Below are 27,452 nucleotides of genomic sequence, written 5' to 3' on the forward strand. Positions count from 1 at the left end.
TGGTAACATCCGTCAGGCAGAGACTGCTGTATCCTTGCTCCTTGAAATTCTGTTAAATATAGAATACTTGCTAACTCTTCATTAGCCAGAACATTAGAATCATCAAACATTTTATTTATTGGGATTTAAAGTCCTACATGTAAGCCATCAGAACTATCTAGTCTCATTATTAAGATTCTACCATACCATAATATTTATTTTTTGATTTCAGATGAAAAAACTGAATTGGGAACAATGAAAAAACATCACTGACATTTCTTTTTAAATCATCAGACTATCTGATCTTAGCAGAAATCCTCATTATCATACCTGTAAATACACAACTGCCATTGCTTCAGGTTTACCCTTTGCCAAGTACCACTCCAAGCACAGAGCATACATCTTTAGAGTTATCCTTCCAAACTCTGGGAAGTTGGCATTTCCCCCACTCTGCAAAGGAAGAAGCCGGGACTTAACCGTTATAGACAGATAAGTGTTATGGCTGAGCTTTGCAGCCAGACTTGTTCAATCCTAACCCTTTGTCTTGAAGTACCCAACTACAGTGGCCTGCTATGGGCTGAACTATGCCCCCAAATTCATATGCTGAGGTCCTATTTGCTATGTCAAAGTACATCAGAATGTGACTGTATTTGAAGATCAAGCCTTTAAAGAGGTGACTAAGTTAAAATGAGGTCATCAGAGCGGACCCTAATCCAATATGACTACTGTCCTTATTAGAGGTGATTAGGATACAGACCTGCACAGAGGGAGGACCCTGTGAGGACATGGGGAGAAGACGGCCGACTGCAAGCCAGGGAGGGGCCTCAGGAGAAAGCAACCCTGCCAACACCTTGATCTTGGACTTCCAGCCTCCAAGAGAACATAAGTATCTGTTAGAAAATAAATCTCTGCTGTTTAAGTCACCCCATCTCAGGAATGTTGTTATGGCAGCCCCTGGAAACTAAGACAAGCCCCCAGAAAACAGATGACCCAGAGACCAGGCCCAAGACTTCACGTGCTCCACCTGCTCAGTACGGGACACATGCTCTCACTTGGGACATGTTTCAAAGCCAAGTTTGCTGAACTAACTTAAGAAACTGTAGACTGGCAACAAACCAGGAAGGGATATTCTTCTATTGATTCAAATGAAATGGGATCACCAGTAAGAAAGACAGAGAAAGCATCAAAAGTTGATACAAGAAATGGAATCACCCAGCGTTCTGGAAGCAGCCAGTGTAGGACTAACGCATCAGCTGATTCAGGTGCTGGGGGGATGCTGTGCGACCACCGAGGGCTGAGGCTCATGGCTGCTCTGTTTCCCGACTCAGGAAGGCACAGGGCTGCCTTCTTGTTCAGGTGGAACCAAAGGCAACAGTCATCACTAGGAGATCTCTTGCTTTTATATCAAGCTCATTATCACATTCTCATTACTGAGAAGAGATGTTCTGGATCCCCTTATTTGACTATGCAGTTTAGCACAGGATTTCAGTGCTTCTAGAAATTTACCCTGCCTGGATACTTGCCTCCTGGGCATCTGGTCTGCAAAGCAGAGTGCCTTGGATTACAGATGAATCCCTCATTTCCTGACCTCAGGAGGAAGACTACTAGAACTTGATGGCTATTCATCTTTCTTCTGTTGGGATAAACTTGCATTACAGGCTTCTGAGTCCAGCTAAAGGTGACAGTCCTCATGCACTCAGCTATCTCTGCAGCAGGACTCTCCCATTGCACAGTGGGGAATGCATCAAACGAGGACCTGGGTCCAAACAGTCGACTCCAGTCATGCATTCTACAGGCCACCAACTTCTCATGTTGTGACCATAACTATTCAGGGACAGGAGTAGTGCCACCTGTAAAAATGCCTCGGCGTCAATATGCACAAAACATTTGCACACCTATAGTGCACAGCTCTATGGTACAGCCATCTTACACAGAATATTGAGTGACATGAGCCTGCACTCCATGGCAGAGAAGGAGAGGGAGACAGAGCTGCTTTCTGAAGGCCTGGACCAGTTACAAGACTTCGTGGGAAGCAACAGTCCCCAGTTATAGATGACGTATCTGGTATGTCTATAAAATACTCATACACACGATTGTTAAATGTATGCAAGAATAAAATCATTTTTCCTTTTGTCTCATGTGCTTACCTGTTATAAAGAAGAATGTCTGGCTTCCAAATCTGGCCATCTGGGAAACGAACAGTCTGCACACCAGGATAGTCTGACATATTCCATTGTAAATAATGATCTGTCCAAGACTGACACACACAGACAATGACATTAGTGGTACATTGTTTCCTTGCCTACTAATATTTCTTGTAAGAGATTATTAGGTAAATTCAAAGCAGAAAGAGTTCCAGATATCAATTTACATAATTGTATTGCTATCTATAAAATATAAGAAAACTGGGAATTAAATAAACCCTTCCAAGTTGACCATGAATAGCATAAAAATCACATTTAAGACTCTGCTGTCACAATGACCACATTCAAATAGCAGCATTAAAGTTAATTCCAGTCTACTGCATGCCCTGAGCCTTCTCTTCCCACAAATGGGTTTTTGTAGCCAAATGGGTAACTGTTCTGCTTTCAAAGTTTTCCACTGAAAGAACATTTTGGGAAAATTAATTCACTCATTTCAATTGGAACAAGAACAAGGCTGGAAAAAATGTAGAGTATTTACTTCCATGAAATAACTTTGTGCAGCTGCAAGGGAACCTCTTTGGGAACTTCTAAGGACATGTTTCTGGACTTGAATTCTTATTTTCATTCCAGAATAGTACTTCTGATCTCAGAACCCCAAAATGCATACACTTGACCTTGGCAGTACAATGCTGAATCAGAACACAAGGGTGCAGGGGAGGACTCAGGAAACAGTCATAAACACATGAATACAGGGGGCACCTCCTCAGGGTCAGGCCCTAAATGGGTTCCTAAGGGACTTTTGCCCAAGGAAGACCCATGCCTGGGGTCTTCTGTCCCAGGACCACAGACACCCACCCTACCTGAGCCCCACCAGCTCTGTAAAGACTGTCAGGTAGGCTCCTACCTTGCTGCAGCCTCTATCCAACTGGCACCACCCAGCTAGGGGAGCACAGCTGGCAGGTGTGGGCTCAGCAGCCCCCACAAGTGTGCCACACTCAAGGCAGACCCCAGGAAAGGCTCCCATTCCATATCCAGTCCCCCTGGGACCACCTGCGCTCTGGAGCTCCGACTTTCTCAGATGTAGAAAGGCATGTGCAGCAACACCCCCAGCCAGGACCAGGGCATCTCCCCATAACCAAACACGTTATTATTTCTGCACAAAACATACATATTTATACTGTGAGACATAGAAATGCCTCCATCGTACATCAGATTCAGTTGATTTTAGACCCAATAAGTATATGCAAAGTTAGCAATAACAACATCAAGGAGGGAAAAGAAAAACTTTCATTTTCAGAGCTGTTGAGATTTGGGAAATGCAGACAAGGGGCTACGGGCCTAGACCTACTGAGAATGGCAACAGGGTCAAAGGATGTGTCCCAGAGATCCCACCATCTTCTGAAAAGGACAGGCAGGCATTCAGAAAGCCATCCCAATTCTGGGACTGTCTGAAGTCACACAAGAGAGAATATCCAGTTGAGTAATGTCATTTTACAGCCAGAGACCTCTGAGAATGAGTAGTATTAATCTGGGGCATTTAGTCAGAGCCCCAGCAGCTGATGTTTCTAATTAGATATGTGTGTCCAGGGGAGGAGAGTGGAGGGCAGCACACAAAAAGGGCCAGTTTTATTCAAGTCATTTTGCAGGAGTGCCTGGGCACCAGCCAAAGTGTTTGCCCGTCTGCTCCACCTCTATACCATGTGCCTCAAACTCCCTTCTTTTCTCTCCCTTGTTCTGGGCATAGAGCCCCTTTATATCCGTGCTTTCCTTGTCACCATCCTATCTCACCTGGGATGCTTCTCTGGGCTGGGCACTTCCCTGTCATTGTCACTGTATCACTTACCATCACCAAGCTGGTCAGGGTCCCTGGGCTCCCAGAACTGCCGCTCAAGGCATGTTTGGTAGGCAAGTGCCCACACCTGTTGCCTGCTGACGTGATAGGCAGAGCAGGAAATGGGAGCTCATGGCTGGTCGGTCCTACACCTCTTCCAGTGGGCATGATGTCTGAGCTGCAGGAGGCACCCCAGCACTGTCACATCTGCTCCTGTCTCCCACCTCAAGTTCTTACTCAGCGGCATGTGCCCTGTGGGTGTGTATCATGACCATTTTGTTTGCTCAGTGTTGTGCATACAACTTGTTTGCCACGATCCAGGGATGTCAGCATGATTACTATCCCTATTTACAAAAGGAGGCTGGGGCATAAGAAGTGACACCTTCTTAATCAACCGGGTCAGGACTCAAACCGCATCATTTGATGTCAAGCAGTGCAACCCTTGGGCTCTGCACTGCTGGTTCTTCCAATTCAATCTCTGCACTGGCGGACTTCCTGCCACAAAAATGTGGGCTGAAGGTGCTGCCCCGCTGCTCACATCACTCTCCCGTACTCCAAACCCAAGCTGGGCCTCCTCACCCACTCAGCCCCAGGGAAGAATTGGGGGCTACAGGGAGCTCTGCCATCAGACTGACCTAGATTTGCACCAAGCCTCTGGCAGAGACAAGCTGTGTGAGCTCAACAGGTAAAACACCCTCTCTGAGCTGCAGTTTCTTGTCGGCACCCCACCTTAGAGGGCAGCGCTAGAAGGAAGAAAGGAGATAATGTGTGTGGCAACAGGTAAAAGTCACGTGGCCCTGGTAACTGTCTGATAAATGATGGTTTTTTAAAAAGTGTGTGGTGGAGGGATTCCTCTATTTCACAAAATCCTGCAGGACATGAGAGCTGTAATAATGGAGCTGCAGCCAAAGGTGAAGAGCAAGTGCCAGGCCGGTTCTGGAAGCTGCAGCAGGCACCTCGGAGCTGTGTGGCCTTGGGGAGGGAACAGAGCTCACAAGCTGAGCCCATGGCTTTCCATGAAGATGTCTGAAGAATGATGTGGAAAAGGGCCTGGAAACAATCAAATTCCAGAAAGAGGTTTTCTATCCTCTCAAAGTATTCACTTCCCACTTTTATAGTAGATCCCTGGAAGGCTGAGGCTCAGGGCAAAATCTTCCTTCAGAGAGTATCTGGGTTCATACCTGGGTACCTGAAAATGAACATCAGCCTAGGAACTCCAATACTCCCACATCATCTAGAAGAGTCTGTGATTTTCCTTATCTCCTTATTTCTGTGTGACCCCTTCTCATTAAATCTTCAAAGTATGATGGTATGGGGTCATTAAGAGGACACACAGGGAGGAAGGGGCCCTTAATCTAAATGCACCATTAGAATTCATTCTTCTATGGGTCTGAGAAGTGGCTCCATTAGAATGTGCCTTGAGCCCACAGGAAACTGTGTGTTAAATGTGTGTGCATGCACAAGCACGGAGGTATTTATAGGAGGAGAGCTTGAGAGGAAAAGTTTTCTGTTAAAAAAATAATACATTACTCTATAATAAGAAATGTATTTGGTCTTTGTCCCACACTCCTGGCAGAGGGTTCTTAAAACCTTCGGAATTTCCTGAGAGTAAGAGTATTTTGTATTCATAAAGAGGCCATTTTGAGCCCACCTAATGCTATTCTAGTAAGATGAGGGGACTTAGGGTGGGGACCCTGGGGTGCCAGCACAAAGATCAACCCCGAGACTAGCAGGTGGGCACTTTTAGCCCCACCCTGCCCCTATATCCAGGGAAAGCAAGGGGCTGGAGATCGGGCTATAAAAGCTCTTGAACAACAAGGTTCAGAGAGCTCCCACAGCTGCTGAGCACATCCAGTTTCAAGGAAGGGGAAGCCCACAGAGGGAATGGAAGCTAAGTACCCGCCTGCCCTCCGACTTTGCCTTATGTATCTCTTCCATTCAGCTGTCCTGGGCTGTATCCTTTATAATGAACTGGTAAATGTAAGTATTTTCTTGAGTTCCGTAAGCTGTTCTAGAAAGTCACTGAATCCGAGAGTAGGCAGTGAGAAGCTCCAAACGTGACCTCAGCTGGATGGAAGTGCGGGTAGCCTGGACACCCGTGTGCACCTGGCCTCAGGTGTGCAGGCAGTTTTACCGCACTGAGCTCTTAACTTGTGGGATCTGACACTAATTCCAGGCAGATGGTGTCAGAAGAGAACTGAAACTATTTTGATCTTTGAGGAAGAAAGTGGGTCTCCCCCTACCCTGCCCCCAACACTTTATTTTTCCAGTGGGACCTAATGACTGAAACATCACCTTTGACTATGGGTTGTTATGAGCTATGCCCCCTGGCTGGCTTACCTATGAGCATAATGTGTGACATTTCTATGTGTCAGAGTTCGAAGTGACCAAAAAACACCGACATTGTAAAGGTAAACATTTTAGAAATCAATATGGTTTATAATCAAACTTTCCACAATGTGAATGCCATCAGTTCCAGAATTAGCATTAGGAGGTAAAAAATAGAGAATCAACAAAAGAAGTACGTGAAACCTAAAGCCAGAGGAATCCCAGAATTCCTAAGAGAAAACAGATTTCTTTAAAAAAATGAATGCAAGTCTCTAGATGGCTCAACCGAAATACATTCCGTCATTTCTTCTCATAGATTAAATCAAATTATACCTGACAGGCCTCCCAAACTGATAAAACTAATCTCCAGAGAAAATACACCTACTGCTTCCTCCTAGGAATAAGAAAAACTAAGTAGATCAGCAACTTTCTCTCCCTTCAGGTTAACTAAATAACCAGAAAGTCCTACAAAATTAAGGGTAAATGAGAGGAAGAAAAATAAAATCAACTATAGGTCACAGATTTTTTTTTCTTTTTCTTGTTTTACTTTCTTCTCTCTTCTGTTTTGAATGTATAGAAAACCTATCATTTGTAGAATATTGACCTCAGAGTTTAAACACCCTGGAGGAAAGATTATATTGATTCAGATTTTCCACAACAGCAATTCAGCAACATGAAACTGTGTGAGAGAAAAACCAATTACTAAAAGCAATTTCCTCAGCTCTCTGTTCCCCTCCTGTCCACGTTTCTGCCCTCCCTCGGGACTCGGGCCCTCTAAGCCTTCAATATTGAGCTTCACTTGATGTATCTGCCCATTATCCAGGCTTGGTGAGGTCAGGCTGGTCACCAGTTGGAGAACACGAAGAGCAGGAATCAAGGCGGCAGTTGTTTTATAAATGACCCCAGGGCAGCTTCCGGGGCCTGTTCTGCTGACACCTGAACCCCCCATGTCCAAGCTGCGGCCCCAGTAGGAACACAAAGGCTTTCCAGAGAGAGACCCTCAGCACAGGAGAGGTTTCTATTAGAGAACTATTAAGGTCCATTCTAAACCCAAGATACTCATGATTCGTTAAAATTCAGTCAGGAGCCAGCGTTCTAACTGCTACAGGAGCTACAGGAGCCACTTTCCAGATAAATGTGTCACCCAGCTTAATAAGGACACATGCTATAAAGGCACCCAGCATGTGTTCCATATGGTGGGATCCTGGAAACAAGTATGAATTAACGATGCAACATCTAGACATTCCAATGCACCCAGATTATCACACTGACAAGAGTCTGTGCCTTTCTTTCTCTCCCATCCATTTCTGTAAAGCAGAGAATTCTCCCTCCAATGAACTCCACTGTCCACACCACCAGTCTGCCTCCTGCCATAGCTCTAGGAGGTCACTTGATCCTGATATTTTTGCTAGAGTGTAAATTGCACAGCCTGATTATAAATGACTTAAAAGAAGAAACTGGGTCTCATTGGTCTCTGGGGTCCTGTGCACATGACTTGGTTCAATGCCTCCCACATAACAGCTCTTGAAAAGATTAGCTGAGTAGGGAAATGAGATAAAAGGCGGGTTTCTAACAAATGAAGCCTCAGCCATTTCTCCAAGCATCAGTCTTAATTAGAAATAAGCTGTGCTTGAAAGATATTTAGAGGTCTCTGGTGACATCCTCCAAAGCTAGGCTGTTTATTTATGCAGTTCAACGAATTCAATGCAGTGAGTTAATTCACTTATATTTTTCCTGGAAACCAACATCCTCTTAAAAGAAATTGCCAAATCAATTATGTTGCCGAAGATAACTGAGGGCTAAGAAATGTAGGCACCAGGAAGACAGACCTGTGAACTAACATGCAGTGAGCATATTAGGTGTTTCTGTCTATATAAGCAAAATATCCATGGCAGCTTTGCATCTCAGAAGGATGGAAAATGTCTGATTTTATGTAAAAAAGAAGTATTTACATCTTCCCCCAGAATTCCCCTTACACTACAGTGCTCAAATGTCATTTGGGAGTTGACTTTATTTTGTATCACAGTATCTTAGCCCCTCCTAAGCTCACCTTGAGCTTTTTGTTTCATTCATTTGCTCTACAAAAGTTATTCAGTGCCTGTAGTGGGCCACAGGCTGGGGACAGAGAGCAAACAAATGGAAGGGGAGTCCTGCCCTCCTTGCCCACACATACTAATTGCAGGGAGGGAGGCTCAGAGCCGGTGAACAAGCGAACAGTACCATGGATGCCACATGGTGACAAGCGCTTTGGAAGCAACACGAAGCAGGGAGTCATGGGCTGCATGTTTGTGTCCCCCGAACTTCCTATGTTACAGCCCCACATCCCATGTGATGGGTTTGGAGGTGGGTACTTTGGAAATGGAGTAGGTCATGAAGGTGGGGCCCTCCTGAAAGGGATTAGTACCCTGATTAGGAAGAAGCCAGAGAACTAATTCACTCTCTTTCCACCACGTGAGGACACAAGAAAAGGCGGCTGTTTGCTAGCCAGGAGAGGGCCCTCAACAAACCCAACAAACCCAACCATGACGACACCAGGGCCTTGGACTTCCAGCCTTCAGAGCCGTGAGAAATAGATCTGTTGTTGACAAGCCACCCAGTTTATGGCATTTTTGCTATAGCAGACTCAGAGACAAGAGACAAGGCAAAGAGAACAGCACGGACTGGGGAACTGAAGGAAGGTACGGGGTAGGACCTAGGAACTCAGGAAGACCTCGCTGAAAAGATGAGTTCTAGGAAGAGAACAGTAATAAGAGAGGGAGAAAATCGAGTGATTCTTGGGGAAAGAGCCTTCCAGGCAGGGCGAGCAAGTAAAAGGCCTGAGGTGGGCATGGGCTTGGGTGATGTGTGTGGGACATCACACAGGCAGGGGGCCGAGCAAGGCGGAGTGGGCTGGAGGGGTTGGGAAGCAAGCAGGGGTCAGGCAGGCAGGGAGTCAAAGGCCACCTCAAGGGCTTCTTCCGATCACTGCTGAGTGTCTCAGGAGCCCCTGGTGGGATCTGGGCTAAGGAGGCTCGGCCTGCACCTTCATCTTATCCTGCTAGGATCACACTGACCGCTATGCAGAGAACAGACACAGTGAGGGGAGACGAGGGCTCCAACAGGAAGCCTGGTGAGGAGGCTCTGCAGTAACACAGGTGAGAGGTGATGCTGGTTTAGACCAGGGTGGAAGCAGTGGGGTTGGTGTGCAGTCGGTTTGAATCTGGATCTATTCGAGGGCAGAGCTGCTCATTTGCTGCTAGAACAGACGTGGTGTGTGGGAAAGACAAGGGCAGAGTGTGCATCTGAGGCTGTGGATCTGAGCAAATGGACTCACGGAGTGGCTAAATATCCAGCTGGAGGAGGCTATGGAGGGGTCAAGGGTGACAAGGAGAGGATGGAATGGTCTGGATCCCACTGGGTTTAGGAGCCTATTGGGCACCCACGTGGAGACACCGGGGAGGCAGTGGGGTGGGTGCTGATAACTTAATGGTGCCCGAAGTCAGGATACTGGGTCTTCCAACTCCTGGGACAACTGATGGCAGGAAAGAGATGAAGAGGCAGCAGAAGGGACTCAGGAGTCACTAATGAGTTAGGAGGAGCCTGAGGAGAGGTACCCAGATGCAAGGTGAAGGCTGCAAGGAACGGGGACAATCAGCTCTACCAAAGGCTCCTGAGAGGCCCAAAGAGAGAAGAGGGAAAAATCAACCCCAGGAAAAACAAGAGCAATGGTTTTCTACTCCAGGAGAGGGGAAAGGAGGGAGGGTGAGGGGGCGGGGATGGGAGGGTAGCAGCTAAGGGCACAAAGTATCGCCTGGCAAAGCTCTGCTTCACAGTAGGGGAGGGGCTGCAGAGCTGCAGGGCACTCCCGGCAATTCACTGACTGGTACATTTACGATTTCTGCAGTGGGTCACCTGTGGATTTTATCTGGAAAGAAAAGCAGCCCGCATGAATCCTAGGCAAGGGCTGCAGGAAGCATGTGCGCAGAAGAGCACCGGTGTGGGCTCCTGTATTTTGAACTTATTAAAAAATAAGCTAGGTCGGGAGCCAAGATGGCAGCGTGAGTAGAGCAGCGGAAATCTCCTCCCAAAACCACATATATCTATGAAAATATAACAAAGACAACCCTTCCTAGAATAAAGACCAGAGGACACAGGACAATATCCAGACCACATCCGCACCTGAGAGAACCCAGCGCCTCGCGAAGGGGGTAAGATACAAGCCCCGGCCCCGCGGGAGCCGAGCGCCCCTCCCCCCAGCTCCCGGCGGGAGAAGAGCAGGCAGAGCGGGAGGGAGACGGAGCCCAGGACTGCCGAACACCCAGCCCCAGCCATCCGGGCCAGAGTGCAGGGCGCTCGATACTAGGAAAACAGGGCAGCAAGAACAGTGAGCAGGCACTGGAGGCTGGGCGACAGAGGACATAAGAAAAGCGCGTGACCATTTTTTTTTGCTTTTTTGCTGTTTTGTTTTGGAGAGCGCTTTTTGGAAGTCTTAAAGGGATAGGGACCCCAATACTAGGGAAACAGGGCAGCAAGACCAGTGAGCGGGAGCCTGAGGCTGCCGCCGGAGAATAAAGAAAAATGAGTGGCCATTTTTAATTTTTTTTTTTGTGCTCATTGTTTTGTTTTGGCTGGTGCTTTTTGGAAGTCTTAAAGGGGCAGGGCGGGACACTTAATCCAGAGGTAGGGAATCCGGGATCTCTGGGCACCCTAACCCCTGGGCTGCAGGGAGCAGGGAGGCCCCTTACGGAGATAAATAGCCTCCCAGCAGCTCCTGCTCCAACGCGACTCCACCACTTTGGAGTAGCTGCCCGAGCCAGGCCACGCCCACAGCAACAGCGGAGATTAACTCCATAGCAGCCCGGGCAGGAAGCAGAAACCCTGTCTGCGCGCAGCTGCGCAGCACAAGCCACTAGAGGCCGCTGTTCTCCCAGGAGAGGAGGGCCACAAACCAACAAGAAAGGAAGTCCTTCCAGCCGTCACTCGTCCCAGCTCTGCAAACTATTCGTATCACCATGAAAAGGCAAAGCTACAGGGAGACAAAGATCACAGAGACAACACCAGAGAAGGAGACAGACCTAACCAGTCTTCCTAACAAAGAATTCAAAATAATAATCATAAACATGCTGACAGAGATGCAGAGAAATACGCAAGAGAAATGGGATGAAGTACGGAGGGAGATCACAGATGCCAGAAAGGAGATCGCAGAAATGAAACAAACTCTGGAAGGGTTTATAAGCAGAATGGATAGAATGCAAGAGGCCATTGATGGAATTGAAATCAGAGAACAGGAACGCATAGAAGTTGACATAGAGAGAGACAAAAGGATCTCCAGGAATGAAACAATATTAAGAGAACTGTGTGACCAATCCAAAAGGAACAATATCCATGTTATAGGGGTCCCAGAAGAAGAAGAGAGAGGAAAAGAGATGGAAAGAATCTTGGAAGAAATAATTGCTGAAAACTTCCCCAAACTGGGGGAGGAAATAATTGAACAGACCACGGTAATACACAGAACCCCCAACAGAAAGGATCCAAGGAGGACAACACCAAGACACATAATAATTAAAATGGCAAAGATCAAGGACAAGGAAAGAGTTTTAAAGGCAGCTAGAGAGAAAAAGGTCACCTATAAAGGAAAACCCATCAGGCTATCGTCAGACTTCTCGACAGAAACCCTACAGGCCAGAAGAGAATGGCATGATATATTTAATGCAATGAAAGAGAAGGGCCTTGAACCAAGGATACTGTATCTAGCACGACTATCACTTAAATATGATGGCGGGATTAAACAATTCCCAGACAAGCAAAAGCTGAGGGAATTTGCTTCCCACAAACCACCTCTACAGGGCATCTTACAGGGACTGCTCTAGATGGGAGCACTCCTAGAAAGAGCACAGAACAAAACACCCAACATATGAAGAATGGAGGAGGAGGAATAAGAAGGGAGAGAGGAAAAGAATCTCCAGACAGTGTATATAACAGCTCAATAAGCGAGCTAAGTTAGGCAGTAAGATACTAAAGAGGCTAACCTTGAACCTTGGTAACCACGAATTTAAAGCCTGCAATGGCAATAAGTACTTATCTCTCAATAGTCACCCTAAATGTAAATGGGATGAATGCACCAATCAAAAGACACAGAGGAATAGAATGGATAAAAAAGCAAGACCCATGTATATGCTGCTTACAAGAAACTCACCTCAAACCCAAAGACATGCACAGACTAAAAGTCAAGGGATGGAAAAACATATTTCAGGCAAACAACAGCGAGAAGAAAGCAGGGGTTGCAGTACTAATATCAGACAAAATAGACTTCAAAACAAAGAAAGTAACAAGAGATAAAGAAGGACACTACATAATGATAAAGGGCTCAGTCCAACAAGAGGATATAACCATTCTTAATACATATGCACCCAACACAGGAGCACCAGCATATGTGAAACAAATACTAACAGAACTAAAGGGGGAAATAGACTGCAATGCATTCATTCTAGGAGACTTCAACACACCACTCACCCCAAAGGACAGATCCACCAGGCAGAAAAGAAGTAAGGACACGGAAGCACTGAACAACACAGTAGAGCAGATGGACCTAATAGACATCTATAGAACTCTACATCCAAAAGCAGCGGGATATACATTCTTCTCAAGTGCACATGGAACATTCTCCAGAATAGACCACATACTAGCCCACAAAAAGAGCCTCAGCAAAATCCAAAATATTGAAATTCTACCAACCAATTTTTCAGACCACAAAGGTATAAAACTAGAAATAAATTCTACAAAGAAAACAAAAAGGCTCACAAACCCATGGAGGCTTAACAACATGCTCCTAAATAATCAATGGATCAACGAACAAATTAAAATAGAGATCAAGGAATATATAGAAACAAATGACAACAATAACACAAAGCCCCAACTTCTGTGGGACACAGAGAAAGCAGTCTTAAGAGGAAAGTATATAGTGATCCAGGCACACTTGAAGAAGCAAGAACAATCCCAAATGAATAGTCGAACATCACAATTACCGAAATTGGAAAAAGAAAAACGAATGAGGCCTAAGGTCAGCAAAAGGAGGGACATAATAAAGATCAGAGAAGAAATAAACAAAATTGAGAAGAATAAAACAATAGCAAAAATCAATGAAACCAAGAGCTGGTTCTTTGAGAAAATAAACAAAATAGATAAGCCTCTAGCCAAAATTATTAAGAGAAAAAGAGAGTCAACACAAATCAACAGAATCAGAAATGAGAACGGAAAAATCACGACAGACTCCACAGAAATACAAAGAATTATTAAACACTATTATGAAAACCTATATGCCAACAAGCTGGAAAACCTAAAAGAAATGGACAACTTCCTAGAAAAATACAACCTTCCAAGACTGACTAAGGAAGAAACACAAAAGTTAAACAAACCAATTACGAGCAAATAAATTGAAATGGTAATCAAAAAACTACCCAAGAACAAAACCCCCGGGCCAGATGGATTTACCACGGAATTTTATCAGACATATAGAGAAGACATAATACCCATTCTCCTTAAAGTTTTCCAAAAAATAGAAGAGGAAGGAATACTCCCAAACTCATTCTATGAAGCCAACATCACCCTAATACCAAAACCAGGCAAAGACCCCGCCAAAAAAGAAAATTACAGACCAATATCCCTGATGAATGTAGATGCAAAAATACTTAATAAAATATTAGCAAACTGAATACAAAAGTATCAAAGGATCATACACTATGACCAAGTGGGATTCATCCCAGGGATGCAAGGGTGGTACAACATTCGAAAATCCATCAACATCATCCACCACATCAACAAAAAGAAATACAAAAACCACATGATCATCTCCATAGATGCTGAAAAAGCATTTGACAAAATTCAACATCCATTCATGATAAAAACTCTCAGCAAAATGGGAACAGAGGGCAAGTACCTCAACATAATAAAGGCCACATATCATAAACCCACAGCCAACATTATACTGAACAGCGAGAAGCTGAAAGCTTTTCCTCTGAGATTGGGAACTAGACAGGGATGCCCACTCTCCCCACTGCTATTTAACATAGTACTGGAGGTCCTAGCCATAGCAATCAGACAAAACAAAGAAATACAAGGAATCCAGATTGGTAAAGAAGAAGTTAAACTGTCACTATCTGCAGATGACATGATATTGTACATAAAAAACCCTAAAGACTCCACCCCAAAACTACTAGAACTGATATCGGAATACAGCAAAGTTGCAGGATACAAAATTAACACACAGAAATCTGTGGCTTTCCTATACACTAACAATGAACCAATAGAAAGAGAAATCAGGAAAACAGTTCCATTCACAATTGCATCAAAAAGAATAAAATACCTAGGAATAAATCTAACCAAAGAAGTGAATGACCTATACTCTGAAAACTACAAGTCACTCTTAAGAGAAATTAAAGGGGACACTAACAAATGGAAACTCATCCCATGCTCATGGCTAGCAAGAATTAATATCGTCAAAATGGCCATCCTGCCCAAAGCAATATACACATTTGATGCAATCCCTATGAAACTACCAGCAACATTCTTCAATGAACTGGAACAAATAATTCAAAAATTCATATGGAAACACCAAAGACCCCGAATAGCCAAAGCAATCCTGAGAAAGAAGAATAAAGTAGGGGGGATCTCACTCCCCAACTTCAAGCTCTACTATAAAGCCATAGTAATCAAGACAATTTGGTACTGGCACAAGAGCAGAGCCACAGACCAATGGAACAGACTAGAGAATCCAGACATTAACCCAGACATATATGGTCAATTAATATTTGATAAAGGAGCCATGGACATACAATGGCAAAATGACAGTCTCTTCAACAGATGGTGCTGGCAAAACTGGACAGCTACATGTAGGAGAATGAAACTGGACCATTGTCTAACCCCATATACAATAGTAAATTCAAAATGGATCAAAGACCTGAATGTAACCCATGAAACCATTAAACTCTTGGAAGAAAACATAGGCAAAAACCTCTTAGACATAAACATGAGTGACCTCTTCTTGAATATATCTCCCCGGGCAAGGATAACAACAGCAAAAATGAACAAGTGGGACTATATTAAGCTGAAAAGCTTCTGTACAGCAAAAGACACCATCAATAGAACAAAAAGGAACCCTACAGTATGGGAGAATATATTTGTAAATGACAGATCCAATAAAGGCTTGACGTCCAAAATATATAAAGAGCTCACACGCCTCAACAAACAAAAATCAAATAATCCAATTAAAAAATGGGCACAGGAACTGAACAGACAGTTCTCCAAAAAAGAAATACAGATGGCCAACAGACACATGAAAAGATGCTCCACATCACTAATTATCAGAGAAATGCAAATTAAAACTACAATGAGGTCTCACCTCACACCAGTTAGGATGGCTGCCATCCAAAAGACAAACAACAAATGTTGGTGAGGCTGTGGAGAAAGGGGAACCCTCCTACACTGCTGGTGGGAATGTAAACTAGTTCAACCATTGTGGAAAGCAGTATGGAGGTACATCAAAATGCTCAAAACAGACTTACCATTTGACCCAGGAATTCCACTCCTAGGAATTTACCCTAAGAATGCAGCAATCAAGTTTGAGAAAGACAGATGCACCCCTATGTTTATCGCAGCACTATTTACAATAGCCAAGAATTGGAAACAACCTAAATGTCCATCGGTAGATGAATGGATAAAGAAGATGTGGTACATATACACAATGGAATACTACTCAGCCATAAGAAGAGGGCAAATCCTACCATTTGCAGCAACATTGATGGAGCTGGAGGGTATTACGCTCAGTGAAATCAGCCAAGTGGAGAAAGAGAAATACCAAATGATTTCACTCATCTGTGGAGTATAAGAACAAAGGAAAAACTGAAGGAACAAAATAGCAGTGGAATCATAGAACCCAAGAATGGACTAACAGGTACCAAAGGGAAAGGGACTGGGGAGGATGGGTGGGTAGGGAGGGATAAGGGGGGGAAGGAAGAAGGGGGGTATTAAGATCAGCATGCATGGGGGGTGGGAGAAAGGGGAGGGCTGTACAACACAGAGAAGACAAGTAGTGATTCTACAACATTTTGGTATGCTGATGGACAGTGACTGTAAAGGGGTTTATAGCGGGGACCTGGTATAGGGGAGAGCCTAGTAAACATAATATTCTTCATGTAAGTGTAGATTAAAGATAACAAAAAAAAAAGAAAGAAAGAAAAGGGGGATTACTCCCTGATAGGATAAAACTAACTGTAAATCAACAATTAATGCATGCTTTAAATATCCTTAATTTTGATCACTTAAAGGGTGTCAGATGATTGGCTATGGAGGTACACTTTTCTGATAATATTCTTTTCTCTTAAAAAAAAAAAAGCAGTTCCTGTGTGGTGACCTCCAATGAGTTCTACACAATGGTATAAAGGGCATACCAAAGTGTGGGCAAAGGGTCTGTTTGTGTTTATACAGAGGATCAAAGCCTAATTTGGCTACCCAGAAAATGAACTAAGATACGATATGAAGAAGAACTTCCAACATCAGCACTCTCTGGAAGAGTCATACCAGAAGATGATCATCAAAAAACCTCAACAAAGACCCAGGCGATGCTGCAGTTGTAGCTGCATTCATCCCACCGGTTCCTGGACTTGCCATTGGAATGAGGAAGGAGATATCTAAGCTGGCCTGTGCATATAGTAAAACAACAAATCTGACTGGATCTGCACTGTTGGAACTCAACCAAGAATTAGGAGAAGTGCAAGTTGTAGCGCTCCAAAATCTTACAACTACAGACTATCTACTGTTAAAAGAACATATGGGATGTGAACAGTCCCCAGTAATGAGTTGTTTTAATTTATCTGAATTCTCTCAGACTATTCAAGTTCAGTTGGACAATATCCACCATATCATAGATGAGTTTTCACAAATGCCTAAGATGCCTAACTGGTTCTCTTGGTTTCACTGGAGATGGCTGGTAATTACAGGTATGCTTTGGTTATGTAACTATACTCCTATTATGTTAATGTGTGTGCGCAATTTAAGTAGTAACTTAAAACCTATACATGCTGAAGTTACTCTACAAGAAGATATGTCAAAGAAATAATCAATCTTCCCAGGTTTTCTTCTGCCTGCTACTTCTATAGCTTTTCTTCTTCCTACCTAATTACAACCTTTAAATAGAACTCGTGCCACATGTCGAATTTACCGAGTATCATAATTCTTCCAAGTGGTAAAGACACCTCAAGACAAATGCTGGGCATAGAAGCCACAGGGCATAAATATGCAAAGAAGTAAAAAGCTAACCTTTTCAAACAATAAGGCTTCTCTCTCACTTACCAACTTTACATTTCCCTGTATGGCCCCAGAAGCTGACTGGTTAGCCAGAGATGGGTAAGATTCCTCAAGGGAGGAACAACCTAAGACAGGCACAGTCACAGGGGGGCCATCAGGTGAGAAATTGGGGATCAACAGAGGTGAGGCTTAGAACCTCACCCCCCCTGTTCTGAGAGAAATCTTCTGCATCCGTGGATGTTTTATTGCCCTGGTCTAGCTTGGATTAACACATAGTCTACAGGCACACACCTGATCATCTACATTTGCTCTCTTACAACACTAAACTATCTTTTCTACCTTTATCTTGTGTCTACCTACCACTTCAGAATTTTATTAAAAATAATAATAATAAAGAGAGAAATGTGGGATCCACATATAAATGAAGTATAAAAATCAAATGAATATTCATATTTGACCTGATTGTCTATAGTTCATAATGCGTGCTCAAAACCGAAAGTTTCTGTGATGATTGCCCTTGTACTGTTCACCATGTAAGAAATTATTCACTATGTAAGAATTTGTTCACCATGTAAGAACTTGTTCGTTATGCTTCAGAAGATTGGAGACTGACAAGAATTAGGCTTGGGGTGGATTAATGATTGTGCATTGAGCATTGACTCCCCTATACAGAATTCTATTGTTGTTAACAACCATTTGATCAATAAATATGAGAGATGCCCTCTCAAAAAAAAAAAATAAGCTAGATCAATGGATGAAGGTGAGACGGCCAGATATGAGATAAAGCAAGAATTGTTAAATGCCACTTAAAGAATCTAAGAGGCAGGGATAATGGATGCTCACTGTAAATTCAACTTTTTGGTATATTTGAAAATTTTCATTACAATGATTGGGAAAAATCATTACTCATAGCATTTAGCAACCTGTGGGTTAAAGTGCTCACCCAAAGCCGGATGAGGGTGTAAAACTGAGGAGGCAAGGGGGGGAATGGGGACAGGGCAGGACACTGCTTGGAGGAACACTGCTCTAAAGGGAAGGAGAGCAGGGCGTCACTGGGGAGGGTTCAGGGCAACACACACGATTGCACGCTAACAAGAACAGCCCGCTGACACTGTTTAGCTGCTGGAGACTACAAATAACCTTGAATTTGAAAGTAAGGGTCCCAGCAGGTGCCAGGACAGGAAACCTTGCCCACTGGTGGGGACTATCTCTGAGGGGAGCACAGATCCTGAGCCCGTGGCCAAAGGAAGGAAACTAGAGCAGGTGGGCTCAGGGGTGAGGGTGGGCCATGCCACTGAGACTGTTGCTTTAAGTCCTGCAGGGGAAACTGTCAAAGGTTCTGCTTTATCCAAGTAGATTCCACAAGGGCTCACACTCTCAGCTAAGGGCACCCCTGAGGCACAGGGCAGGTGCTTTCAGTGAATCTGCTGTCTAGCCCTCAACTACCACATGTATCCTCACTAAAACCCACTGCCCCAGAGCCTGCTGGGAATATCCTGTGCCCCATGTTTTATTCTGCCACTCCTGCCTCACTCCTGTTTTGGGACCTGGACCCAAGAAGCAAACAAAGAGTCATTTCAAAATACAGCGTCTACGTGAATTACGTTAAAAACTGGGCGACAAACACAAAAGCAAAAATGAACAAATGGGATTACATCAAACTAAAAAGCTTTTGTACAGCAAAGGACACCATCAGCAGAACAAAAAAGGCATCCTACAGCATGGGAGAATATATTTGTAAATGACATATCCAACAAGCGGTTCACATCCAAAATACATAGAGCCCACACACCTCAACACCCAAAAAGCAAATAACCTGATTAAAAAATGGGCAGAGGATATGAAGAGACAATTCAGATGGCCAACAGGCACATGAAAAGATGCTCCACATTGCTAATTATCAGGGAAATGGGGAAATGTAAATTAAATACACAATGAGATATCACCTCACACCTGCTAGGGTGGCCAACATTCAAAAGACAAGGAACAACAAATGCTGGTGAGGATGCGAAGAAAGGAGACCCCTCCTACACTGCTGGTGGTAATGTAAACTAGTTCAACCATTGTGGAAAGCAATATGGAGGTTCCTCAAAAAACTAAAAGTAGAATGCCATTTGACCCAGGAATTCCACTCCTAGGAATTTACCCTAAGAATGCAGCAGCCCAGTTTGAAAAAGACAGATGCACCCCTATGTTTATCGCAGCACTATTTACAATAGCCAAGAAAGGGAAGCAACCTAAGTGTCCATCAGCAGATGAATGGATAAAGAAGAGGTGGTACATATACACAATGGAATACTATTCAGCCATAAGAAGAAAACAAATCCTACCATTTGCAACAACATGGATGGAACTAGAGGGTATTATGCTCAATGAAATAAGTCAAGCAGAGAAAGACAAGTACCAAATAATTTCCCTCATTTGTTGGGTATAACAATGAAGCAAAACTAAAGGAACAAAACAGTAGCAGACTCAAGAGACTCCAAGAAGGGACTAGTGGTTACCAAAGGGGAGGGGTGTGGGAGGGCGAGTCGGGAGAGAGGAGAAGGGGATTGGGGGTATTAGATTAGTTCACATGGTGCGTGTGCAGTCACGGGGAAGACAGTGTAGCACAGAGAAGACAAGCAGTGACTCTGTGGCATCTTACTACACTGATGGACAGTGACTGCAATGGGGTATGGGGGCAGATTTGATAATATGGGTGAATGTAGTAACCACATTGTTTTTCATGTGAAACCTTCATAAGATTGTACATCAATGATACCTTAATTTTTAAAAATTGTGCAACAAACACTTTCAAAGATCAAGTGGGTTCTAATTCCTTTCTTTGCTTTCAACCAAACTGAAGGAGAAATGAGTAAGTTGATAGCTGAAACCTCCTAATGAAAATTGTATTTTATTTGTCTAGTAATCTGGAAGAAGTCCAAGGAGTTGAATAACACTGCTGTCACAAAATGCCTTTCATTATGAATGATACATTACTACATCTATTTTAAAAAGTTACAAAATTGATGGTGAAGTCTACATTAGTGTCTCATTTCTAGTAATGAAAAATAGTCACCTATGAATACATAAATTAATTCAAATAAAAGCTGCATTAGAGACATGCATTTCCAATTTTTTGTTTAATAATCATTTATTAAAATTTGTAATTAATGTCACCTTGATGAATTATGTGCCAAAAATCATTGTAATTCTAAATCAATCCAGAAGAAGAAAATTAACATTTATTGTCTGAAGCAATTATTTTTATGTAAATATTTACATTTGAGAGAACCAAGACAGAGGCAATTATAAGACTTTCAAACGTAAAATTGTATTACATTAGTATAAATTCTACATGAAAAGTGGAATAGAAATGCAAGTGCAAAGAGGAGAAGGGACAATGTAACATATCAAACAGAACAGCACTTGTCTGTATACTTTTAAATGAATGATCTGGGCATCAAATTATTACGGTATTTAGTTTCCACTTAAAATAGAGACTAATAGGTTTATTTTTTAGTGTCAATATTTTCAATTCAATGGAAATGACATCATTTGCATTTAATTACATTTAGGTTAGAATTTTATATTTAAACCTAAAAATCCATGAATGGAATACAGCATATCAAACTTCTTGCAGGGATTACTAGAGGTTGAAGTGTGAAAACCTCTGGCTTAGGCAACAATCTAGTATTAAAGATGTACGCTTGGGGGGCACGGAGAGCAAGGCAGGCAGGCACTCCTGAGCCCAAGGATCAGTCATGATGCAGGTTAAGGATATCTAAGTGCAGATCTACATCTTATTACTTGCCCTACATGAAGTGGTTTTAAAATTTCCTCCTATCACTCTGAGGCAAAATACAAGCGTACGCTGAGCTCTGCAGAATGCAGTGTGATACATCCAGAGGGAGGGCATTTTACTTCACTGTTGTCATATGTGGCATCAGGGAAGACAGCCCTAGCTTTTCTCATGGGACCTCTGCTTCCCTGCAATTCGATCACAAAAACCTGGGAAGCAGGAGCAGGAAAATGCATGGGTGAGGACCACCACTGCTTCAACTTACCATCTGCAGCCAAATGTTTGTAGTTAAAACTTGGTTCTTCTCATCCTTTAAAAAAGAAAAAGAAGAATCATAAATATGGTTTACAAAACAGGGAATGATCCCATTATTCTTAAAGGAATCTGGTTGTTGGGACAAGTGGAGTTTGGGAAATTCCATTCTACCACACACTTCCAAATACACTTCAGGCAGCATCTCCGAGTTGAACTTTTCTATTCATTCTGAAGTAATACACATTGCTTACAGAGCACTTACAAAGTAAGGAAAAGTATAAAGAAGAGAATTAAAATCCTGCAACCGCACTATTCAGAGATGACACTTGCTAATAGTTTCACTTATATTTCTTTGTGCATTTAAAAAATAACTTAGATACTTTAAAAAAGCGGTGCAAATTCCAATTTTTAAAAGTTGATTTTATTACCAGAATATATAGTTTTCAACAAACAGAAATGTCTTATGCTTCTATCCGCTGGAAAGAGCACATGGCCTGCCAGGTGCCATTCCATCTGCTAGTGGTGCTGGCAGTCATGCCTCTCCCTGGCCACTGTGGGTTGGCTTGCCTTGTCTCTCATCCTCTGTCTGCCAGGAAGCGCTAGCCCCTAATACACACCTGCAAGGTAAATCCTGTCCCACTGAGCAAAATTAGACTCAGAGAGGTGAGGTGACTTTATTAACTTGGACCTTTCTGGCTCAAGAGCCCCTTTCCCACATTTCCAAACTGCCTACCTGTGGGATCCGGCAGGGTGCCAAGACTATGTTCTAACCAGAAGCAGGATAGTGCATTAACTGTGGTTTTGCCCCAGCACAGGGTACCTAGAGAAGATTCTAGTCAACAGCAGCCTGGGATGTAACCAGTATTTTCTCACAGCTGGCCAAGCCCAACAAAGCCTAGCGAAAGAATGTGTGCACCGAGAAAAAGGAGCAGGTTTTGTGCACTAGCTAGAATGCTGCTTGGCACTTACTCGGTTCCCACTTAAAGGACTCTGTAAATTAGCAACTGCCACCCTCCCTAGGAGGATGTATTTTCTAATGCGGATGTGCCCAGAAGCTGAGACCATGAGCTCCTCCAGTTAGAACTACCCGGCCTGGCTCACTGATGGCATTCCCAAAGACAGACCCAACAGCAGAAAGAGCGTGGCATCTGCTGAGGCGTGGCCAGAGGGCAGGGATGCAAATGAAAAATGGATGCTGCTTCTCACTATAATAAAACTGTGTTAAATGTGCAAGGAGTTGGCAGTGATTCCTTGATGCATCAATGCCCTACCCACTCACACTCCTGAGAGGGGACACTTGGGGGCAGGTGAGGTGTGGACCCCAAGGAGAGGAGAGGGCTGCTTGGGGACAAGGGACAATGTCCTCGCAGGGTCCTAGGCTGTGTCCAGAAGAAGCTGCCAATTTACAGAAGCTGCCTGTATTCCTGCCAATACAGAAAAAATACATCCCATTTTCCAAAATGAAGCATGCCAGTTTTTTTGGTGGAAAAAGTTGTAGAGCTAATAACATTTCCCTGTATGGAGCAACCAGTCCCCCAACAGAGCCATCCATATGAACCGCACGAATACTGTGGTTCCAGTTTAATCCTCAATATTATTTGAAAGCCCCAGTAAACTCTATTAGAACATATAAGCATTGCTTCAACATATTAAGGAGTTGTTTTTAATGGGTTTTAAATTAGCCAGTGTTCCATTTAGGTGGCCTTCCCTTTTAATTGCATCTGTGTTTTCATCTTCTGAGAGAAAGGCTTCTGTGCTTTGGGAGCTCAGTTACTACCAACCTAATTAAAAGGCTTTCTTCTTTCCAGCACTCTGACTGAAAACTCATTAGAGCGAAACAGAATTTCTGTGATGTGTAGCAGCATGGGACTGAGGCATGCATTTCGAACTGTAATCAACACTGCGCCTAAGCCAGCCACTGCCTGGGTGTGCAGTGATGCTGGGTAGGAGGGGCGCCTTCCATGGAGACCAGGGAGGCAAAGACTGCAGAACCAGCAAAGCGGCGCTGTCACATCCCCAGAGTGGGTCTCCTTCCTACTCTCTCCATCCCGGGGCCGCCCACTGGCGGCCTCTCAGCTTTTTCAGTTTGCACGTGACATGGTGTCCCGCCTCTTTCCCACCCATCCCTGTGTGTATGTCCCTCCCTGCCCAGAGTAAATGTTTGCGTCTCCCCAAAATTCACATGTTGGAACTTAACCACTGGGCTACTTGCCCCTTTAGAGGGTGATTAGGTCAGGAGGGGGGCCCACATGAATGGGATCAATGCCCTTATAAAAGGGCCCCAGAGAGCTCCCTTGAACCTTCCGCCAAGTGAGGTCAGAGAGAAGACAGCTGTCTGTGAACTAGGAAGCGGGTCCTCACCAGACACTGGATCTTCCAGTACATTGATCTGGGATTTCCCAGCCTCCAGAACCATGAGAAATTTCGTGTGTGTTCTGTGAGCCTCCCGGCCTGTGGTGTTCTTGCTATAACGGCACAGACTGGCCTCCACTCGGCTCCAGATGGGGCTCTCGGCCCTCCTCCAGCTGCACTGCCCAGAGACTCAAGTCTAAGGCCCTTAGCGCAGCACACAAACCCGTTCTACAAGCCACAGTTCAGCCAGGTGTTCATTCACTCATTCACTCATTCCGCAAATGCTTCTGGAGCACTTCCTGTTTCAGAAGTGATGCCAGGCTGACACATTTAGTGGGAACTGAACATTGTTCCTAAGCTCCTGGAATATAAATTGTGGGGAAGGGGTGGGATCGCACAATCCAACAACGATACATGTATAATTACAGACGGGGACAGTGTCACAGAGGAAAGGAATAGGGCACCTTCCAAGAGCATGACAAGGGACAGACTTCACCAAGAGGGATGAGGGGTGGAATCCGAGGACAAGTCTTCACTTACACACCAACGACACAACCCCTGCATGCCCACTGCGTGCACCACTCGCCCCTCAAGACCTCGCTCCTGCTCAGCTCCCAGGGCCTGCCCTGCCCCCACAGGTGGGCAGCCTGGGCTGTGGCTGTCTCCTGGCCCACCAGGGGCTCCAGCGGGGAGCCAGTGACTTGGGCTGACCTGGAGTTCTGACCAGCAGCACCAGGAGCAGTGAGGAGAGGCACTGGGGAGGTGGGTTTCAGTTCGACATAGGAAAGAATCTCCCAGTCCAACAGTAGCCCAGCCTGCTTAGAAAAGACCTGGCAACCAGTTCCTGGAGCTGCAAACACAGAGGCCAGCCACCTGCCTGCAGAGGACACTGGCACCCCTTCCTGGCCACCCTTCAGTGGGCCTCCAATCTTGGGTCACTGTGGCCCAGGTAACCCAGGGCCTATGGGGTCTGCAGCCACCAGGTCTCCTATACCCTGGGTGTGCACCCATCCTCAGCCTCCTGCACTCCCTTCCTGACCCCTCAGGGGCACCCACAGCACCCTGCTTTCTCAGCACGTCTTCTGCAAGGGGCCCATGGCAGGACTTCAGCTCTGCATTAAATGGCCACAACTCAGGGTTTGCACACTGCTGCACAGGCGGCGTGCAGTGGAGAACCCAGCACAGCGACCAAGCCTTTGGTTTAGGAAGCCCGCAGATGGATCTGCAGGCCCCAGATGGCCCTCCAGCTCCGGTAGAAGGATGTTCCTGGCAGTGCATGCAGGGACTCCACTCCCACTGCCCGGAATCTGCTTGCTCCAGGAATGGGACTTCCTTCTCTCTCAACTGAATGTCCTCCACTGACACCAAAGCCACTGGCTTGTGTGAAATAACAAATCAGCTAAGGAAGTTGGACTCAACAGTCTTCTTTCCTCAAGCTGGAAGGCACACTGCTCAAATGCTGGGATTCTTGGTGGGGGAATGATATTTCCAAATCCTAGCCACAAACCCTGGCCCAAGGGTCTCTGCATAGAGGTGCCCCGGTCCCCCAAAAAACGGAAGCAGCAAGGATCTGAGCACGGTTTTCAGTGATTCCAGCCTCAGGCCACCACCTGGGTATTCCTGCCCTGACCCACCCTCCAGGACAGCAGGAGGGGCAGGGCAGACCCCACACCAGCGGAAGACCCTCTGGGATATAATTTTAGCTCCGCAGTCATAAGGCACTCCGTTTCTGCAGGTTTCAATCTTCTCTTTGGGGAGATGACAAATCCCCAACCACCTCCTGGAGCGGGACAGGAGAGGGCAGTGTCACACAAGCTGCAAAATGGGACTCAGGCTGCTCACACCCACACAGCCCTCCCACAGGACCCACACTCCTTCCTGAGCCTGGCCACGCAGCCAGAGGGGGTACCCATGGTGGTCATGGAATCACAGGGGGCTGGGGAGGCAAAGCCCCCCTCAGCCGACTGGTCTAACACTCTCATTTGTTTTTTAATCTGAGCACTTAAGAATATTACTCAGCCTTAAAAAAGAAGGAAATGCTGCTATTTGCGACAGCATGGAGGCATCTGGAGGGCATTAAGCTGAGTGAGGTAACACAGACACAGAAAGACAAATACTGCGTGATCCCACTCACACGAGGAATCTAAAGGAGTTGAGCTCCTAGAAGCACAGAGCAGAACGGTGGGTGCCAGGGCCTCAGAGAGGGGAAAAGGGAGGCAATTAGTCCAAGGGTGCAGGTTCAGTTCTGGAAGATGGGCAGTTCCTACAGGTCTCCTGTGAGACACACAGCCTAGAAATAATAATGCTGTATTGTATGCTTCGAAAAATCCTCAGAGGGTAGATCTTATGTTAAGTGTTCTTATCTCAGAAATTATAATAATTAAACAAACATCAGTGGTAAACTTTTGGAGGTTATGGCTGTGTTTATGGCATGGATTATAGTGAAGCTTTCACAGGTGTGTTTACCCCCAAGTTCAACAAATTTTAAACTTTAAATGTGTACAACTTTTTGTTTGTCAATCATACCTCAATAAAGTTTCTTTATAAAAGCATACTTAGATTTAAGCAACCATGCTTTTAAAAATCAATCTCCCAGAAAAATCATGTATCTTTAGAGTACAGCTGTTCTAACAAAGTGTAGCATGGTATCTCACATTTTCATAGAAATTTTTCTTCTAGAAGTTATACAGCAATGTTATTCAACATTATTGTGCATAGCTCCTTTTTCTTTACTTTTATACAGATGTTGAAAGATAATAGATAATAGATCTGTGTCAAAATTCTTGTTCTCAGAGAAAATTGCTGGGTAATATAAAATCATATTTGGAGAGCACTGTATAGTTTATAAGAAGGAGTACTTCTTTTATCTAACTTAATCTTTACACCAACCATATTTTTGTCCTAATTTTCAGAATAATAAACTGATACTTTCCCAAAGTCAGTGAGATATTAGGTCTGACAAAAGACTCATATCCAGAATAAAAACTAAACTCCGACAAATCAATGAAATAAAGCAGACAATCCCATAGAAAAATGGGCAAAGAGGAACAAGCACACAGTTCTGACCACAGGACAGCAGTACATGGTATCTGAAAATAACAGGGCCAAAATGTCATGCGCACACACATACAGACACGTACACATTTTTTTCCCTCATTTTAGTCTCATGACAACAACCTAGCTAAGTCAGTACTATTATTATTCTCATTTAATAATGGAGATTATGGGTGAGCTTCCAAATTTAACTGCGTATGTCCCTATTCTGTTTGAATGTTCTGCAGTGAATACAGCTCACCTTCATCATCAAGGAGGGGTGCATAAAGATATTAAATTGTGAAGCAAATCACACTCCTTGCCCTTAATGACACAGCTCAGTATAGAGGCTGAAACCCATCCCCTTAGCTGTGTTTGGGGCCACCATGAAACTCTACTCCCAGTGTTTCAGCAGCGATCTTTGGTGATGCTCATGGAAAACGGTTCCCTTTGGTATTTGTATCAC

At 44.4% G+C, this 27,452-nt stretch overlaps 1 protein-coding gene across 1 annotated transcript in view; it reads right to left on the minus strand.

The window, feature by feature from the left end:
- The window catches only part of CHRNA7 (cholinergic receptor nicotinic alpha 7 subunit), a 102,528-nt gene that overhangs the window by 47,030 nt on the left and 28,046 nt on the right, over positions 1–27,452 (minus strand). Inside the window, exons 3-4 of the mRNA XM_036878730.2 lie at positions 21,612–21,656; positions 2,127–2,236 (exon numbers count right to left, since the gene is read on the minus strand). Coding sequence (XP_036734625.1) covers positions 2,127–2,236; positions 21,612–21,656 — 155 coding nt within the window. The remainder of the gene's footprint in view (positions 1–2,126; positions 2,237–21,611; positions 21,657–27,452) is intronic.

The sequence above is a fragment of the Manis pentadactyla genome, chromosome 18, assembly GCF_030020395.1.
Source record: "Manis pentadactyla isolate mManPen7 chromosome 18, mManPen7.hap1, whole genome shotgun sequence".
Taxonomy (NCBI): domain Eukaryota; kingdom Metazoa; phylum Chordata; class Mammalia; order Pholidota; family Manidae; genus Manis; species Manis pentadactyla.